General features: G+C 49.3%; 1 protein-coding gene and 1 long non-coding RNA gene across 3 annotated transcripts in view; both read right to left on the bottom strand.

Annotated features, from left to right (window-relative positions):
• Window positions 1-10,303, bottom strand: part of LOC116656776 — a 30,742-nt gene extending 20,439 nt beyond the window's left edge. For both annotated transcript variants that reach the window (XR_004311716.1, XR_004311715.1), the window contains exons 1-4: window positions 10,196-10,303; window positions 6,714-6,952; window positions 6,378-6,563; window positions 5,498-5,687 (exon numbers count right to left, since the gene is read on the bottom strand). This is a non-coding gene — a long non-coding RNA (uncharacterized LOC116656776). The remainder of the gene's footprint in view (window positions 1-5,497; window positions 5,688-6,377; window positions 6,564-6,713; window positions 6,953-10,195) is intronic.
• A 969-nt stretch (window positions 10,304-11,272) lies between these two features.
• ARL4D (ADP ribosylation factor like GTPase 4D) lies at window positions 11,273-13,240 on the bottom strand. Its single transcript, XM_006174234.3, has 2 exons — window positions 13,135-13,240; window positions 11,273-12,565 (listed from the first exon to the last, which is right to left on the bottom strand). Exon 2 carries the CDS (start codon window positions 12,468-12,470, stop codon window positions 11,868-11,870), a length of 603 nt encoding a protein of 200 aa, XP_006174296.1. The 5' UTR covers window positions 12,471-12,565; window positions 13,135-13,240; the 3' UTR covers window positions 11,273-11,867.
• Window positions 13,241-14,645: the final 1,405 nt, after the last annotated feature.

The following is a 14,645-nucleotide window of genomic DNA, read 5'->3' as shown; positions in this document are numbered from 1 at the left end:
TGCAATCAGAGGGAAGGAAGAGACAAGCACTGAACACAATGAGAGGTCAGAAGAGGGGCACGTCACCCGGACTCAGGAGTGAAGAGGTAGTCAGAGGGTCTGTCTGGAGGAGGTGACACCCAACACACTGAGTCTTGAAGAATAAGGAGGAATTAGATCCATGAACATGGGAGGAAAGGCATTCCTTGGCAGCAGGAATAGCCTGTGCAAAAGCCTGGTGCTGATGCAGAGAGAACACTGCTGGCATGGGCCATGATTTGGTGAAACCGAATGAGGGCTGAAGCAGAGGAGTGGTAAAGTAGGAAAGTCTTTGTCACAGATGCTAAGGAGTTTGGATGTTGTTTTAAAGACAGTTGGGCTTTCACAAATTTGCATTTTAGAAAAATGAGTCTGGCAACCAAGCAGGGAATAGATTCCCAGGGTGCAAGATGAGAAAGGAGACCACTAAGGAAGCTAAGGAAGTAACCCAGTGAGAAATGGTGAGGACCTGAATTTAGGGCAGTTCTGTGGGAAGGAAAACACAGATCTAAGAGGTATTCAGGAAGTAGATTCACTGAATGTGGTGGGGGGTGGGGGACAGGGAGAAGAGGATGATGCCCAGGCACTGACTTGGATGTTGAGTGAGGATGCCTTGATTAGAGTTGGGGAATCTGGGCAGAGGAGAAAGTTTGGACTGGAAACAGACAAATTCAACATGGAGTCTCTTGAATTTAACATGATGTCTCTTGCAGACATCCCGGGGGAGATATTCAGCATCTAGGTGGAGTTAGGATGTGGGACTAGAGATGAACACTTGGGAGTCAGCGTAGCTGCCATGGTTAAAATCATGGGTATGGATGAGCTCACCCGAGGAGAATGTGCACATCTGAGAGTGTGTGGACTCTGCCTTCCTGCCGCCAGGCACAATGGGCTGAGATAAAGGGACGTGAAAGTGCTTGGCCTGACACATGGGTCAGAATGGATGCTCAATAAATCGCAGTTGAAGGAATAGTAGGTCAAGAATCATGAATAATCATTTACCCTAATGTTTTGCTTCCAAACAGGATCAACATCATTCCCCTCTTCCTTTTAAAACTTTCTGTCCTATTGTCTCTCTCTCTCTGTCTCTTTTTAATCTTATTGTCTCTTGATCCTAATAATTAGGAAGTGCACCTCACATCACATTCCTCCTATTGGGATTCTAGCCTTTCCAGTACTTGAATCCTGATCATTTTGCTTAATATATTTGCCAACAGCTCACCCTCCCTGCCTGCCTCCTACACTCTCCCTTTTCTGATATTTTTAAACTGTTTTATTTTCAGACCAGTATTCATCACTGACATCAGCTGCCTATTTGAAGTATTTTCATCAAATACTATATTTGTGTAGTTAAATCATAACTTTCCGTAGAGGAAAGCAATGGCAAAAATAATCCCCAAATGATCAATTTAAATTACTTCTAATCGGGTTAGGAAGCTACTTCAGACCTTACGTCTGAATATGGCTTTGTTAGATAATCCAAAAATAAAATTCAAGCAAAATGGCCATATTAGGGAAATTGATACAAAAAGAATTTGCCTAGAAACTGCCCAGTTGTTCCATCCCAAGACCTTCAACATGGTACCCAGGGTTCTATCTATCCAACTTTCTCTCCACCCATCCAGTCCATCTACCCATCTTCCAATTCATCCATCCATCCATCCATCTATCCATCCATTCATCCATCCATCTATCTATCTAAAAACATTTTTTGAATGCCTGCTCTACTCCAGATACTGCACTAGGTGCTGAATGATGTGAAAATAAGTGAGACACGGAAACAAGAATCTTCCAGTCCCACTGGAGAAAAAGACCCAAGATTAAAAGAAGAATTAGAAGAGAGGACATAACTCTTTCTAGAAGAATCAAGGAAGGCTTCATAAAAAAGGGTTTTGAAGGAGGAGAGAGAATTGGAGGTGGACAGTTTTTACAGTTTACAGGTTACAGGGCAGAGGGGCAAGGTTTTCTCCCCAATGTATATGCTATACCTGGTATGGGGAATCTAACTATGAGATTTCAAAACATGTCGCCTCTCTTGGCCTCAGTGTCTTCATCATTACATCAAATGTGTCTTATCAGTGGGTTTGTTTTTTTGTTCTTTTTTTTTTTTTCCTCCATTGAATGTTGTGTAACCAGCTGTCTGTTTGCCCAGATTTGAGGGATTTCTTGGGATTTGGGACTTTCGATGCTAAAACAGGACAAACAAGGATGAGCTGGTCACTCTAACTGAACCTTAGATAGGGAGTCCTCAGAGGCAGGAAGTGAGGGAGGTGGGGCTCAGTGGGGAGAACAGTCCAGGGGTCTTAGAGCCCCCACTTCCACTTAAACTGGATCAGTCGTGACTTTCTTGCATATTGAGCTTCTCTGTTAGGTTTTGTTTGAAAAAATATTCCTATTGCTTTTTAGGATTTGGTGTTTTGTAGTTTTTTTTTTAATGGAGGTACTGGGGGTTGAACCCAGGATCTCACACATGCTAAGCACATGCTCTAGCACTGAGCTGTACCCTCACCCCACTATTGCTGTTTAAAAGAGCTTGGTAGAGCGTGTGCTTAACATACATTAGGTCCTGGGTTCAATCCTCAGTACCTCCATTTAAAAGATAAATTAAATTAAGTAAAATAAATGAGAAAATACTAAACTAAATTAACATTAAGTTTTAAAGTCCATAGCATTCCAGACCAGCCATCAGGAAAGCATCCTTCATTTTTCACCTTTCTCTCTCTCTACTCCAGCATCACTTGTTCTGAAATTATATTTCTAGGGGTAAATTTGGGGGTGGGAGGGACAATGAATCGGCCTAAAGAATCCCCTCCTGTTCTGAGGTGGGGCAGCGAGCTGAGAGGGACCAGAAGAAGCAGTTGGAAACATCCCAGCTCCCCCTCCCACCTCAGCTCCCTCTGGCAGCTCTAATTGAGGCCTGTCACAGGGAGAGACGCCAGCTGTAAATTGCATTCATCAACGAATTACAGCAATTACAGCCCCAGCCCAGCCTAATGGGGGTAACACGTCCAGTCAGGGAGTTCCTCCCTCTGATTCAGAGATGCCAAGTGCTTTGGGCTGCCAGGGTCACTTTACCCAGTCCAGACCCCAGACTTTGTCCTGGCCCCACACCCTGCCTTCAGCTAATCCATCAGGAAGGATGGGTGTCCTCATAGACTTCTCCGGGGCACTTCAGTCAGCCATCACTGAAGTTCACCCAGCGATCTAGGCTCTATTCTCACTGCTGTTCTTTAAGCAGAGTTTCCTCCAGATTTGGTCCCTGGGAGGATTGATTTGCTGAGTTCAAGGGCCTGTTAAGAATGCTTTCCTTGTTGGCAGTGGGCCGGCGCAACTCCTCCATCCCCTCTGGCCACCTGGACAACACAGGGCCAAGGCTAGGGTGAGGTTCAGATGAAACCTGTGGAGGTGTAGTGGAAGTGTCACCTCCCAGAAGGAGAAGTATGTGGCCACCCACACCTATCCACAGCTGCTTCCTCTCTCCTCCTTGGAGCCAGCAGTTCTGGTTTCAACACAGTGAAGGTGTGTGTGTGTGTGTATGTGACATACCACAGGAAATCCACATACTAGGCACAGGAAGATGTGGACAGCATGACATTGGACCCTCTGTGTGATCTGGGGTATGAAAGAGCAACCAAATGCCCTCAGAGAATATTCCTTTCTTCTCCCTTGCTTTTTGCCTCAGAATTCTGGCAACTCTCCAAACAGGGCTGTGCCAGAGAAAAGAAAATTTCAGAGGTCAGTCCATCCACCCCTCCAGCCTTTGGCCAGAAACAATCATCTCTTCCTTTCTCCCAGTCCCTGTTTGAACTTGGGAGGGGGCAAGGAAAGGAGGTGTCTTTTTAGTTCTGAAATTTCTAAGGAAGCCAGCCCAGATCCCACCCTTCCCTTACGGAGAATGCGTCCTGTGATGTTTAAGTAGGAGTCAAGCCTCGAGAATGAATTTCTCCTGAACTGTCCTTGCTCCAAGAGAGGAGGTGGGAATGGATACACCCAGTAAAGGGAGTGCACAGAAGAAGGGGTTTGGGTCAAATGTCCCCTGGGACCCCAAAGCTTTCTGCCTAAGGGAGCAGTGGGGCTCAACTGACCCACTGGCAAGGGAAGAGGTCAACAGGGATGACTCAGGAGCCCCAGCTTCCTGGAGGCTCTCAAAGAAACTCAGCGTTTCAGCCTGAATTTCAGATAACCCCTAGAAGAGAGACAGCAGATCAGAGGCAGGAAACAAGGATGGTGGAGGCAGGGAGGGAGGGAGGGACCAAGAAACAGATGGAGGGAGAAACAAGGCAGGACAAGGGCAGATAAGGGCTGAGGCCGAGGTCGAGGGTGAGAGTAGAAAGAGGACTAGATTGCCAAACAAGGAGAGCAATCGGGACTCCGGCCCGCCCGCCCGGTCAGCTGCTCTTCTCCTCTCGGTCTCCACCCTGAGTGGATGCCCGTGATGCCCTACCCAGGTCCCCTCTGCTGGCTGTGAGTGCTGGTTGGCTCCAGTGACTCCAATGACTACAGTGGCTCCCCTTCTCTGGAGACTTGAGCAACCAGCAGCCAGCTGACTGATGGGGGTAGGGGGTTTACAAAGGACCAGCTTTCCTGCCTCAGGGGTCAGTCTCCATCAAGAGCTTCTCCACAGAATCAAGCTGAAATTAGACTCCAGCTGTAAGAAGGGTCCTTGCTTAGCCCCTCCCCTGCCCTATCCTGCTTCCCTCCCTCCCCTTCTCCTGAGAGTTTGTCCTCAATAAACCAGGTACCCCTGAATCCCTGTCTCAGGCTCTGCATTGAGGAAACTGGATCTAGGACACTTACCTTAGCTCCAGCACCTAGGATGGTGTGTCAGTATACAATAATGCTAAATCGTATGATATTGTATATGATTGATTGGGGAAAAAAATGAGTGATTGATTAAATTAATGCTCTGGGTGGGAGATAAGTGGAGGTGGGTGGGGGATTTTATTGTAGGACTGCCCCCCCCCGCATTTATACACACACACACTCACTCACACACACTGTGTTAACCTGATCCCCACAGTACATCCTGTCTGCACATAGGCCACCTGCTTATGTATGTGTAAAGTCAGGAACAGATAATCCAGTCTGGGGATTATCCACACCCCCAGCTGGCATCTTTCCCTGCCTGAGCCCTCTTTCTGCTCTAGCACTTTTTGGGAGTTGGGGGAGGGTTGGGCGGAGTAAGGCCGCAGGGGAGGGCAAGATGGTGAAACTCCAGTCTATCAACACTGTGGCTGCTAGCTGAGCAGTATGATGACAGGTCAGAAACTATTGGGTAAAATCATGTTAGGAGTTCTCTGTGGATTCCAGGTATCTGGGCTCATCATCAAATATAAAGTTAAAGAGATGTTTATGGAGTTAAAACACCCTGAATGAATCTCAGAAAGTCACCTGCAAAATCATCAGGTTTGGATCAGTGACAATCATAGTTTGATAAGGTGCTTTAAGATAATTCAAGATATACAAAGTCTTAACCTACCCTGAATGCTTTCCAGGAAGGAGATGTGCAGACCTTTTGGACTGTTCAGTCCTCACTGTCCAGAAGGCCTTCCTGTGATCTACCCACCTTCTGCAGTTTGGTCTGTTTCTCTTCTGATTTCAGCAGAAAGGAAGAACAGTGGAGCTCCCATTCTTTGACTCGTAATGCCTTTTTCCCCAAATATCTGGACCTGCATTGTCAACAGAAATAGAATGCAAATGACAGCTGTAATTTTAGAACTTCTGGTAGCCACATTTTTTTAAAGGTAAAAAGAAGCATATAAAACTAATTGTAATGAAGCATTATATTTAACTCAATATATCAAAAAATTCAACACCTCTATATTAAAAAGTATTCATGAGATGGTTGCATTTTTTTTTTATACTAAGTCTTCAAAACCTGTTGTGTTTTTCACACTTATAACACATCTCAGTTCAGTTCAGCCACGTTTCCCCTACTCAGTGGCCACATGAGGCTGGTAGCTGCCATATGGGACAGCACAAGTCTAGACCTTGGGTGTTGCTTCCCCAACACCTGACCTCGGCTCCTCTGGAGTGGGAGGCAGAGAATGGGAATCTAGATACAATCTGACTATCCTGGGGTGACCTTAGGAGGAGCTGAAGGAGGGGAGTGGTGAACAGACTCTAGGGAGAGTCCCAGGCCAGGTAACTAATTACGTGGAAGGGAGGAACGAAACTGTGTCTGTTAAACCTCAAACTCAGGTCTTTTCTCCTGAGCAGTAGATAGGGCCAAGAAAGTAGTCCCCAGGCCATGGTCCTCCAAATTCCATGTTAATCAGAATACCTAATTCCAGTTCGAAATCTGCTTCTTTTCTTCACCTCCTCCAGGAAGCCATCCCAGATAAACTCCCCAAACTTACTTGATAGCTTCTTTCCTGAGTGCTGTCAGCATTTAAAGGCTAAAACCACTTCTTTACTGAGGTGATACCCCAATCCTGCAACTGTTGAGTAGACATCCCACATTCCACAGATAGGAGATACTGTGTGCCCCCCACTGTCCTGGGGATTCAGTAGTATGCAAATGGATGAGGGCTGTCCTGGACCACCTGGAAATGAAGGTAGACAGTAAACAAACTTAAAACAAAACAAGGTAATTTCAGAGAGTGATAAGATGAAGGGAGAAAGATGATTAAGGAGTTCCCCACACCCACACTGTACTGAGAACCACAGAAAGTGAACCAGAAAAATTCTGATACCGTTTACTCGTCCTCCTCACTTTACAGATGGGTAAACTGAGGCCAGGGGACAAGGAATGGCTTGGTCAAGATCACAGAAGTCAGTGGCAGAGCCAAGTCTTGCTTTGTGGGTTACTTTCTGAGGTGCTGCCTGGTCAGACTGGTGGCTCTGCTCCTCCCACATCAGACTGGGAGAGTTCCAGAGAGTGAGCAAGCCCTTCTGCCCTCTCTCTCCCGAGGGATAAGAGTCAGCATCTGGACTGGAAAGCAATGCATGAGCTTATAAAAACAAACACAATCAAAAGCACAAAACCTCACTTTCAGCAATCTTTAAAAGCCAGCTGTCACCCCACCCTCCTCCCTCAATCTTCTCACCAGATTTAATAGGAGGGGATGGGAGGTGCTGAAGAGATAAGCCCTCCCGGCTCTCCCACTCCCCGTCACTCCACTCCATTCAGGAGGGGCATATACCCGGGATTAGCCCAGGGACCTGAATGAACTAAACAGAGACCGAGCCCCAAAGAGTCCAGAGTGGCCAAGGGAGCTGATACTTCATGCTTCTGCTTCCTTTTCCAGGAGTCCATGAGCTATAGTGGCGGGTGGGGGTCCTCACTAGAGGAGTAGGGGTGGCGGGGTCCAGGGCCCCCAGCTGCCCTCCTTCAGGCTCAGATCTGTTCTCCAGGTTCCTTTCAGAGCACACACTCCTAATCTCAGCCTGCCTCCCTCCCTGGGCCAAGTCCTTGGGATTTATTTCAGGAGCTGTTTCGCCCACTCTGCCTGCCGTCTGTGAGAAGCTGGGTGCTTAGGGAGTCCTCACCATCTGCCCACCTCCGCCGTCAGCCAGGCAGCCCCGGGTGGGGCTCAATCCCCAGGCACAAAAGTCAGCCCAATCTCATTCCCCAGGCCTGCAGATTCTCCACCAGAGTCGCTGATGATTTTATTTCTTACCTCCCTCCCATAAAGCAAGAGCACCGAATTGTCTACCCACCCCTCCTCACACACACACACACACACACACACACACACATCCTTCAGCTTGAAGAGGCTTTGAAATCTGAGGATGGAGGATGAGGAGACTAGAAGACATTCCCCCGGCATGCACACCCAAACCCTCTCTACACACAGATACACTTTGGCATTATGTAGGAAAATTTGAAATAAATATATCCTTTGACACAACAATTACACTTCCAGCAATTATCATATAGGAAATCTCCCCCAAATGTACAAATAAACGTGTACAAGGAAGTTCACTGCTGGGGACACAGTGTGGATTTAATTAATAAATGAAGGTCCATTCATACCATGGAATCTCATGAAGTCATCAAAAAGAATGAGAAAAATCCGTATGTCCTGACATTGAATTATGCCTAAGATCTAAATGAGAAAAGGAAAATTGTACAACAATATGCCTTAGATAATCCCATATGGGATATATGTGTACAGAGAAAAAATATATACAGAAAAAAATATCTGGAAGATTATACATAAAAACATGTTCACAATGTTTCACTAGCTCTGAAGTTTAGACTATGGGGCTCTCCTTTTTCTAAGTTTCTTTCACAACAAAGATCTATTACTTTTGTAATCAAGTTGGGGAAGGGAGAAAATAAAAATAATAATAATTTTTTTAAAGAAAGAAAGAAAAAACAGCCTCCTCTGTCTTAGCCAGGGGAAGAGATTTCACAACACCCACCCACAAACTCCCCAGCCGTGGTCCCGCAGATGGCCTTGGAAATGACGTGTGGCTACAGCTTGCCCACCCCATACAGCCCGGGGCTGGCCTGGGCCTTCCCTACTGCCTTGGCTTCCTCCCCTCCCACTGGCCTCCATTCAAAAAAGGTCTGTGTAGGAGAACGGGCTGTCCTGGGTACTCCTAGTGCTTCAGTGGAAGTCAGTGTTTCCCAGGCCCTGGTGGAAGTGTCCATCTCCAAAAAGAGTTGGCATGACACATGGTCAGTATGAAAGGAGGGTGGTGACTTCTGGCCAGATTTGAGGCCAGAGCTCTGCTGGGCTTTGGAGATAAAGCCCCTACTCCTCAGGAAGGGGAGTCGGGGAGAGGAAAGCTGGACCCTAATCTAATCAAGGGAGGGAGGGAGGGAAGGAGGGGGAGGTCAGAGCTCTGCTGGTCCCTGTCTCCTATCTTCTGTTGCCTGCCCAGGGAGTCCAAAGAGCCAGCCTGGGAGGAAGGTTCTGGACGCACCACTATGTAGCGATGTCCTCGGGCAAGTCGCTACCCTTTTAGGGACTTCTTTCCTCCCTTTTTGCTACTTTTCCTTGAACACATACAGCATCGGAGGACTGGAGGGGGCATAGGAAGGTGAGGGACCACTGCCATCTTTGCCCTCACAAGGGCCTTGGGGAAGCGCAAAGCACTTTGGGAAAGTGCCCTCCATCTGGATTTTACCATTCAACCTGTGCAAGGAGAAGAGGTGGCTAGGGATGGGGGGTTCAGCTCAGAAGGGAGCTCCAGGCACATTGGTTTCCTTCAACTTCACCTCACAGATAGCCAGCCCCTGCCCACCACTCCGGGTCCCCAGAGACCCTCTCCCCTCGGGGAACCTCTCCCTCAGCACCCATCTCAGGGTCTCAAAGAAATTCTCCTTAATAAAGAAGCTGAGACGAGGAAACTACAACCAGACTCCCTGATCCCACCCCCATCCCCAGCCAACTGTCCCAGAGTTCAACATGCAGAATCCCTGGGGTGAGCTCCTCCCTTTCAGCTCTCCATCCCTTTGATGGACTGAGGCAGGATTATTCTGAAGCTCCAGGCCCCACCCAGCCAGAATGTAGCTTTCTATCAGAATTCCCCAGTGCTCCCCCCTCCCCACAACCCCTTCAGAGAAATTGGCTTCTCCATCTCACCCTCACTTGCTGCCGGGACCCCCTTCCTCTGCCTCAAGCTGGTCAGGGCCCAGGGATGTGGACTGGGACATTCACAAGTCTCCTGTGGACCATGGCCCCTGTCCAGGGCTGGACGGGGGATGGGGGCTGGAGGAGGGGAGCAGAAGACAGTTCTAACCAGACAGGGAGGGAGGGTGGTTGACAGAGCCACGGAGCTGACACCATGGAGGCCTCTCTGCAAGGGGTGGGGCAGCACCTCCGCATACACACTCCCCCCAAATCCAGAGACCTCAGTCCCCTAGGTGACCAAAATAGGAGAAAACAGGTCCTTGCAGACTTTGAGACAAAAGAACAGAATTGGGGTGGAATGGGACCTAAGGTCCCTCTAGCCAGGTCCTCCCCAGCCTGTTTTTTGGGCTGCAGAAGAGGACCCTGCCCTGAGGACTGGGAGAGACGAGTCACAGGTGTGTGTAGAGGGCCCAGGTAGCATGTGTCCCCAGCAGAACCAGCCCAGCAACTCTTTCAAGCAGGCCTCAGCACTGACGCAGAGTTGGGCACCCTTCCGGATGGATGCACACACACACACACACACACACACACACCATCCTGTCAAACATCCTGAGAGCTGAGGGAGGCGGGGTGTGCAGGTGCTAGCAAACCTGAACTGGTCCAGACTCAGCAAAGCTCAGCTTCTGCCACCAGCTGGCTAGGAAGAAATGAGTTCCTTAGGAAGGCTTCCCCAGGATGAGATGGCCAGCACTTTCTTTTCCTTCCCAGGTGCTTTCATCTGATTCTGGATCTTGTGTTTGCACAAAGGGTGGGGTGGGACTAGGAGGCTGGAAAATCTGTGCTTGGTTTTTTCTCAGGGGTCCCACCCAGGTTAGGGGGAACTAATTGTCCTCAGACACAGCCGGCCCTTGTGCTGGTGAGGAGAGGGCAGCCCTAAAAGTCTGGGCAGGGGCTTTCAGGTCCTCACGACATTAGCATTTTATTCTTACTATCACCGCTACCATGGGTGGCCTAGGTGGGTATCCAGCAGTCCTCACTCCCACCAGGCTCAAACAGCTCCTCGACTTCCCCTCTCGTGGGAATAGCTACCATTCCCAAAGCTGGATGAGTCATGGCTTAGTCACAGGTGCCAGGCTGGCTCAATCCAGCCCAGCCTCCCCAGCACCAGTCACTGCCATTGCTGCCAGTGAGCTGCAGTCAGCAGGACTGAGCACAGGGAAGTGGTTTAAGGCCAGGAGGAAATTACTTTCCATTCTCACTGTGTTGTGGGGGCGGGGTGAGGAGAAAATCAGACTAACCACCTGAGTGCTGGGCATGGACACAGAATGCTCTTTGAGGACTTACTTATATAGACCTAAGAGGTGTCCCCAAGGGCAAGGACCTAGGAGCAGCTCACACCAGCAAAACTTGAAGTTAACTCTGCAAGGACCAGCTAGTATCTGGGGCCAGAGGATGAGGGGAGGGGAGGAAAGTGGGAGAAAGAAGGGCTCCCCTGCCAAAAAAAAAACCTGGCAGAGATTAGGCAATAGCATGGGTTTTGTTTTTTTTTTTTTTTTTAACTATAATCTCCACCAGCAGTCCCATAAACACAATCAATTTTTTAGAGAAGTGCTTGCTTTGCAAATTCAGCTTCAGGATAAGTCCCTCCTCCCTACCCCTGCCTGCCCATATAGAAATCTTGGACTATCCCTGGGGCTCGGTAAGGAGAGAAAAATGCCAGACCAAGGTTAGAGCTACAGTATCATCAGTCTTTAATAACTTATAAGCAAATGCTAAAAAATAATTAATAATAATAGAGGACACACATGGCTTATAAAAATGGTTGTGAATCTACAAAGGTAAGGAGGAATTCTTGGCACTTTCATACACATACAAAAACATAGAGTATTGTGACTGGCACCCCTAGAAAAGCAACCTGGGGAGACTCCAGTTGGGGAGCGGTGAGAGCCGAGAGCTAGTTGTTATTCATTCCAAATGTATCCTCCCAGCAACTTTCCTTTGCCCTCCCCAACACAGCTAATCAAAAAGCCAGAGAAGAAAAACAGGAAACAGGGTCGAGGTAGAGTCAGTTTACATTTAAGTCTCCACAGTCCTGCAGCCTTCACTTCTCCAGAAGTAAGGATGAGGGGTGGTTGCGAGAAGACACCTCATCTCCCATCACGCTCCCCCAGTGCTGCCCCAAAACAGGACCCCCAGTGTGCAGCTTGGTCCTTCATTGAGGTGGACAGGTCCTGCACCCTGGTTCTGAGTGAGGGGTCCAACAGGCTCTGCCTGGCTGTCCAAGTGTAGAGACCCCTCCGGAGAGGACGGGGCAGCCTCAGGTCACCGTCTCTTCTTGCCCACCCGTGCAGCCTTCTTTCTCTTGAGGATCATCTCATACAGGCGCTCGAGGCCTGGCTGTAGGCCCAGCCCGTCCACAGCACTGCAGCCCTGCACGTGGGTGAGTGTGGCAGCAGCCAGTTCCCGGACTGCCAGCCTCTTCTCCACCTCGGCTGCACTCAGTGCCCCAGGCTGATCCTGCTTGTTGGCCAGCACCAGCACAGGCACACCTTGGTTGTCCGAGGCCCGGCTGATTCGGTGTAGCTCCACCTTGGCCTCCTCCAGCCTCTCAGCCTCAGCAGCATCCACCACAAACACCAGCCCGTCTGTCCGGCGTGTGTAGGAGCGCCACAGCGGTCGAAGCTTCTCCTGTCCCCCAACGTCCCACACTTGGAAGGTGATGCCACGGGACCCTCCCAGGGGCACCCGGATCTTCTCTGTGTTGAAGCCTTTGGTGGGGACACTCTGGACAAACTCCTTGAACTTGAGACGATAAAGAAGGGAAGTCTTTCCAGCCGAGTCCAGCCCAATGACCACAACGTGCAGGGCCTGGAAGTGGGGCAAGAAGGAGGCGGTGGGCGCCATCTCAGTCAGGTGGTTCCCCATGATGAACTCTGGCTAAGGTGCAGGTCTTGGGGCTAACAGTAGAGGCAGGGAGGAGGCCTTGAAACTGCAGGCTCTGGGGACCACAGCTGGGTTATCTGAACAGGGAAAGGTCATGAGAGAAAAAAAAAGAGGAGATGTTTAATAATAAACATGAAATTTGCAACTCTCGATCATTTCCTAAATCAGCTGTCCATTTTTTCTTTTTTCTTTAAGCAGCTGCAGGTAAAACAGAGACTCTCCTGTACTTCCCCCTCTCTGGGGCCCCTGTCAGGAGCGATGAGACCTAGAGAAACCCCCAGGTCCCAGGACACGGAGGATGGGGAGAGACGCCTCCATCCAGCGGCGGATGGTCAGCTTCCGAGCTTGTGGAGCGATAACAGGCACCGCGAACCCTGTTGCCTAGGCGAGAATCCTCGGGGGAACGTGCGAGTGGGGCAGCGGCTCCAAATTAAGAATCAGGCTGCGAGCGCTGAGACCCGAGAGTAAGGCCCACTCCCACCCGCCCTCCACATCCCCTGATGGCTGACACGCCCCTCCTTACACCGCGACCCTTTCCCACCACCCCGCGACATTCCACTGCCCGCCCTCCTCCGATCGCAGTTTCCAGCTCCTCCAGCCCCGCACCGGGACCGTCGCCTTGACCCGGTCTGAACAGCCCCTTTACCTCCCGTCAGCTGCGTTCTCCCCGATCCCCTGCGGGCCAGCCACGCGACGTTCCCCGCTGCCTCCAGCGCGCCGGCACTGCGGAGCGGTCCCGGGTGCTCAGCCTTAAAACTCTTGCGTGACGTCACGAGGCGCGGGCCAATCAGTGACCTTGCGGCGGCGAGGCAGGGCGGGGCGTTGGAGATAAACGGACTGCAATCCCAACCACACTGTGATGGACATCTGCTCAGTTGGTGACTGTTTTATTTGATCTTTTCTACTATATTCTAGTATTTGGAATTAAACTCGGGATGAATCCGGGATGAAGATGGGAAGGGTAAAAGGAACATGTGTGACAGCGTTTGACTCCGGAGGAGAGGTAAATAGCTGGATACCATCGCACCCCGCCTCCCCCAGGCAGAAATTTTCACCTCACGGTACGCTCCCTCCTCCACGGTCTACTCGAGAGATACTGACGAGTCTTCCTCCTTTCTCTTTCCTAATTCGGTGTGAATCTGGAACGTCATAAAACAGCCTAAACCCACTACCTCTATTGATCCTCACAACAGTCCATGAGGTAGGGACTGGTGTTGTCTGCATTACAATAGGTGAAGAAAGCTCTAAAGGTCTCAATGACTTGTCCAAGGTCACACATAGCTAGTTAAGTGTCTGAGCAAGGATCTATCTGAATCTAGTGCCTGGGCTCCTCACCATTTACCTATCCAATCTGTCTTCAGGGAGATTCTCAGCAGAAATCCCCCAGTTGCTGGTCAGAGTGACCACAGGCAGCAGACCCCCTGAGGGCCTCCATTGTTCAAATCAATAAAGACAGAATGGGAGGGGGGACAGACTGGGAGTTCGAAATCTGTAGCTACTGACAGGTATATATAGAATAGATAAACAAGATTATACTATATAGCACAGGGAAATATATACAAGATCTTGTGGTAGCTCACGGTGAAAAAGAATGCAATAATGAATATATGTATGTTCATGTATAACTGAAAAATTGTGCTCTACACTGGAAGTTGACACAACATTGTAAACTGACTATAACTCAATAAAAAAAATAAAATAAAGACAGAATCCTTCTTCAATTAACAGAGTGTTTGTTGACCTCATTACATGCTGTGAGCTCTGCATGAGCCAGAGAGACCATAGGGACACAGAGGATGTGCAGACAGGACCTGGCCTCAGGGCTTATACTCTACTGACAGAGACAAGCCTGGCCACTGACAGGGAAAACTGGGACTTTGTAAATCATGAGAAAGAACAAGTAAGACTTCAGAAGAGGGAGAGAAAGTGTCAACTAGATGCTTCTGGAAAGGTTTCTAGAAGTTAATTAGTCCTGTGTAGGTTTGGTTGGGAGGGGAACAGGACTGAGTCTCATCTCCCCAGGCATTACAGCCTGATATAGTCTGGGCAACCCTGAAGAGGAGGAGATGTCACAAAAGGGCAGTGTAACCAAAGGATAATAGTGATTACCTGCAGGGAGGTAGTGAAATTGAAGGTTGGGAGGGGGATCAAAGGAGA

This window comes from Camelus ferus, chromosome 16, assembly GCF_009834535.1.
Source record: "Camelus ferus isolate YT-003-E chromosome 16, BCGSAC_Cfer_1.0, whole genome shotgun sequence".
In the NCBI taxonomy this organism is placed as follows: Eukaryota; Metazoa; Chordata; class Mammalia; order Artiodactyla; family Camelidae; genus Camelus; species Camelus ferus.
The sequence above is the reverse complement of the archived record's forward strand: the minus strand, read 5'-3'. Positions and strand labels throughout refer to the sequence as shown.

What these genes read in the sequence shown, in the direction of transcription:
- ARL4D (XM_006174234.3), bottom strand. Translation starts at nt 12,470, where the DNA reads ATGGGGAACCACCTGACTGAGATGGCGCCCACCGCCTCCTTCTTGCCC.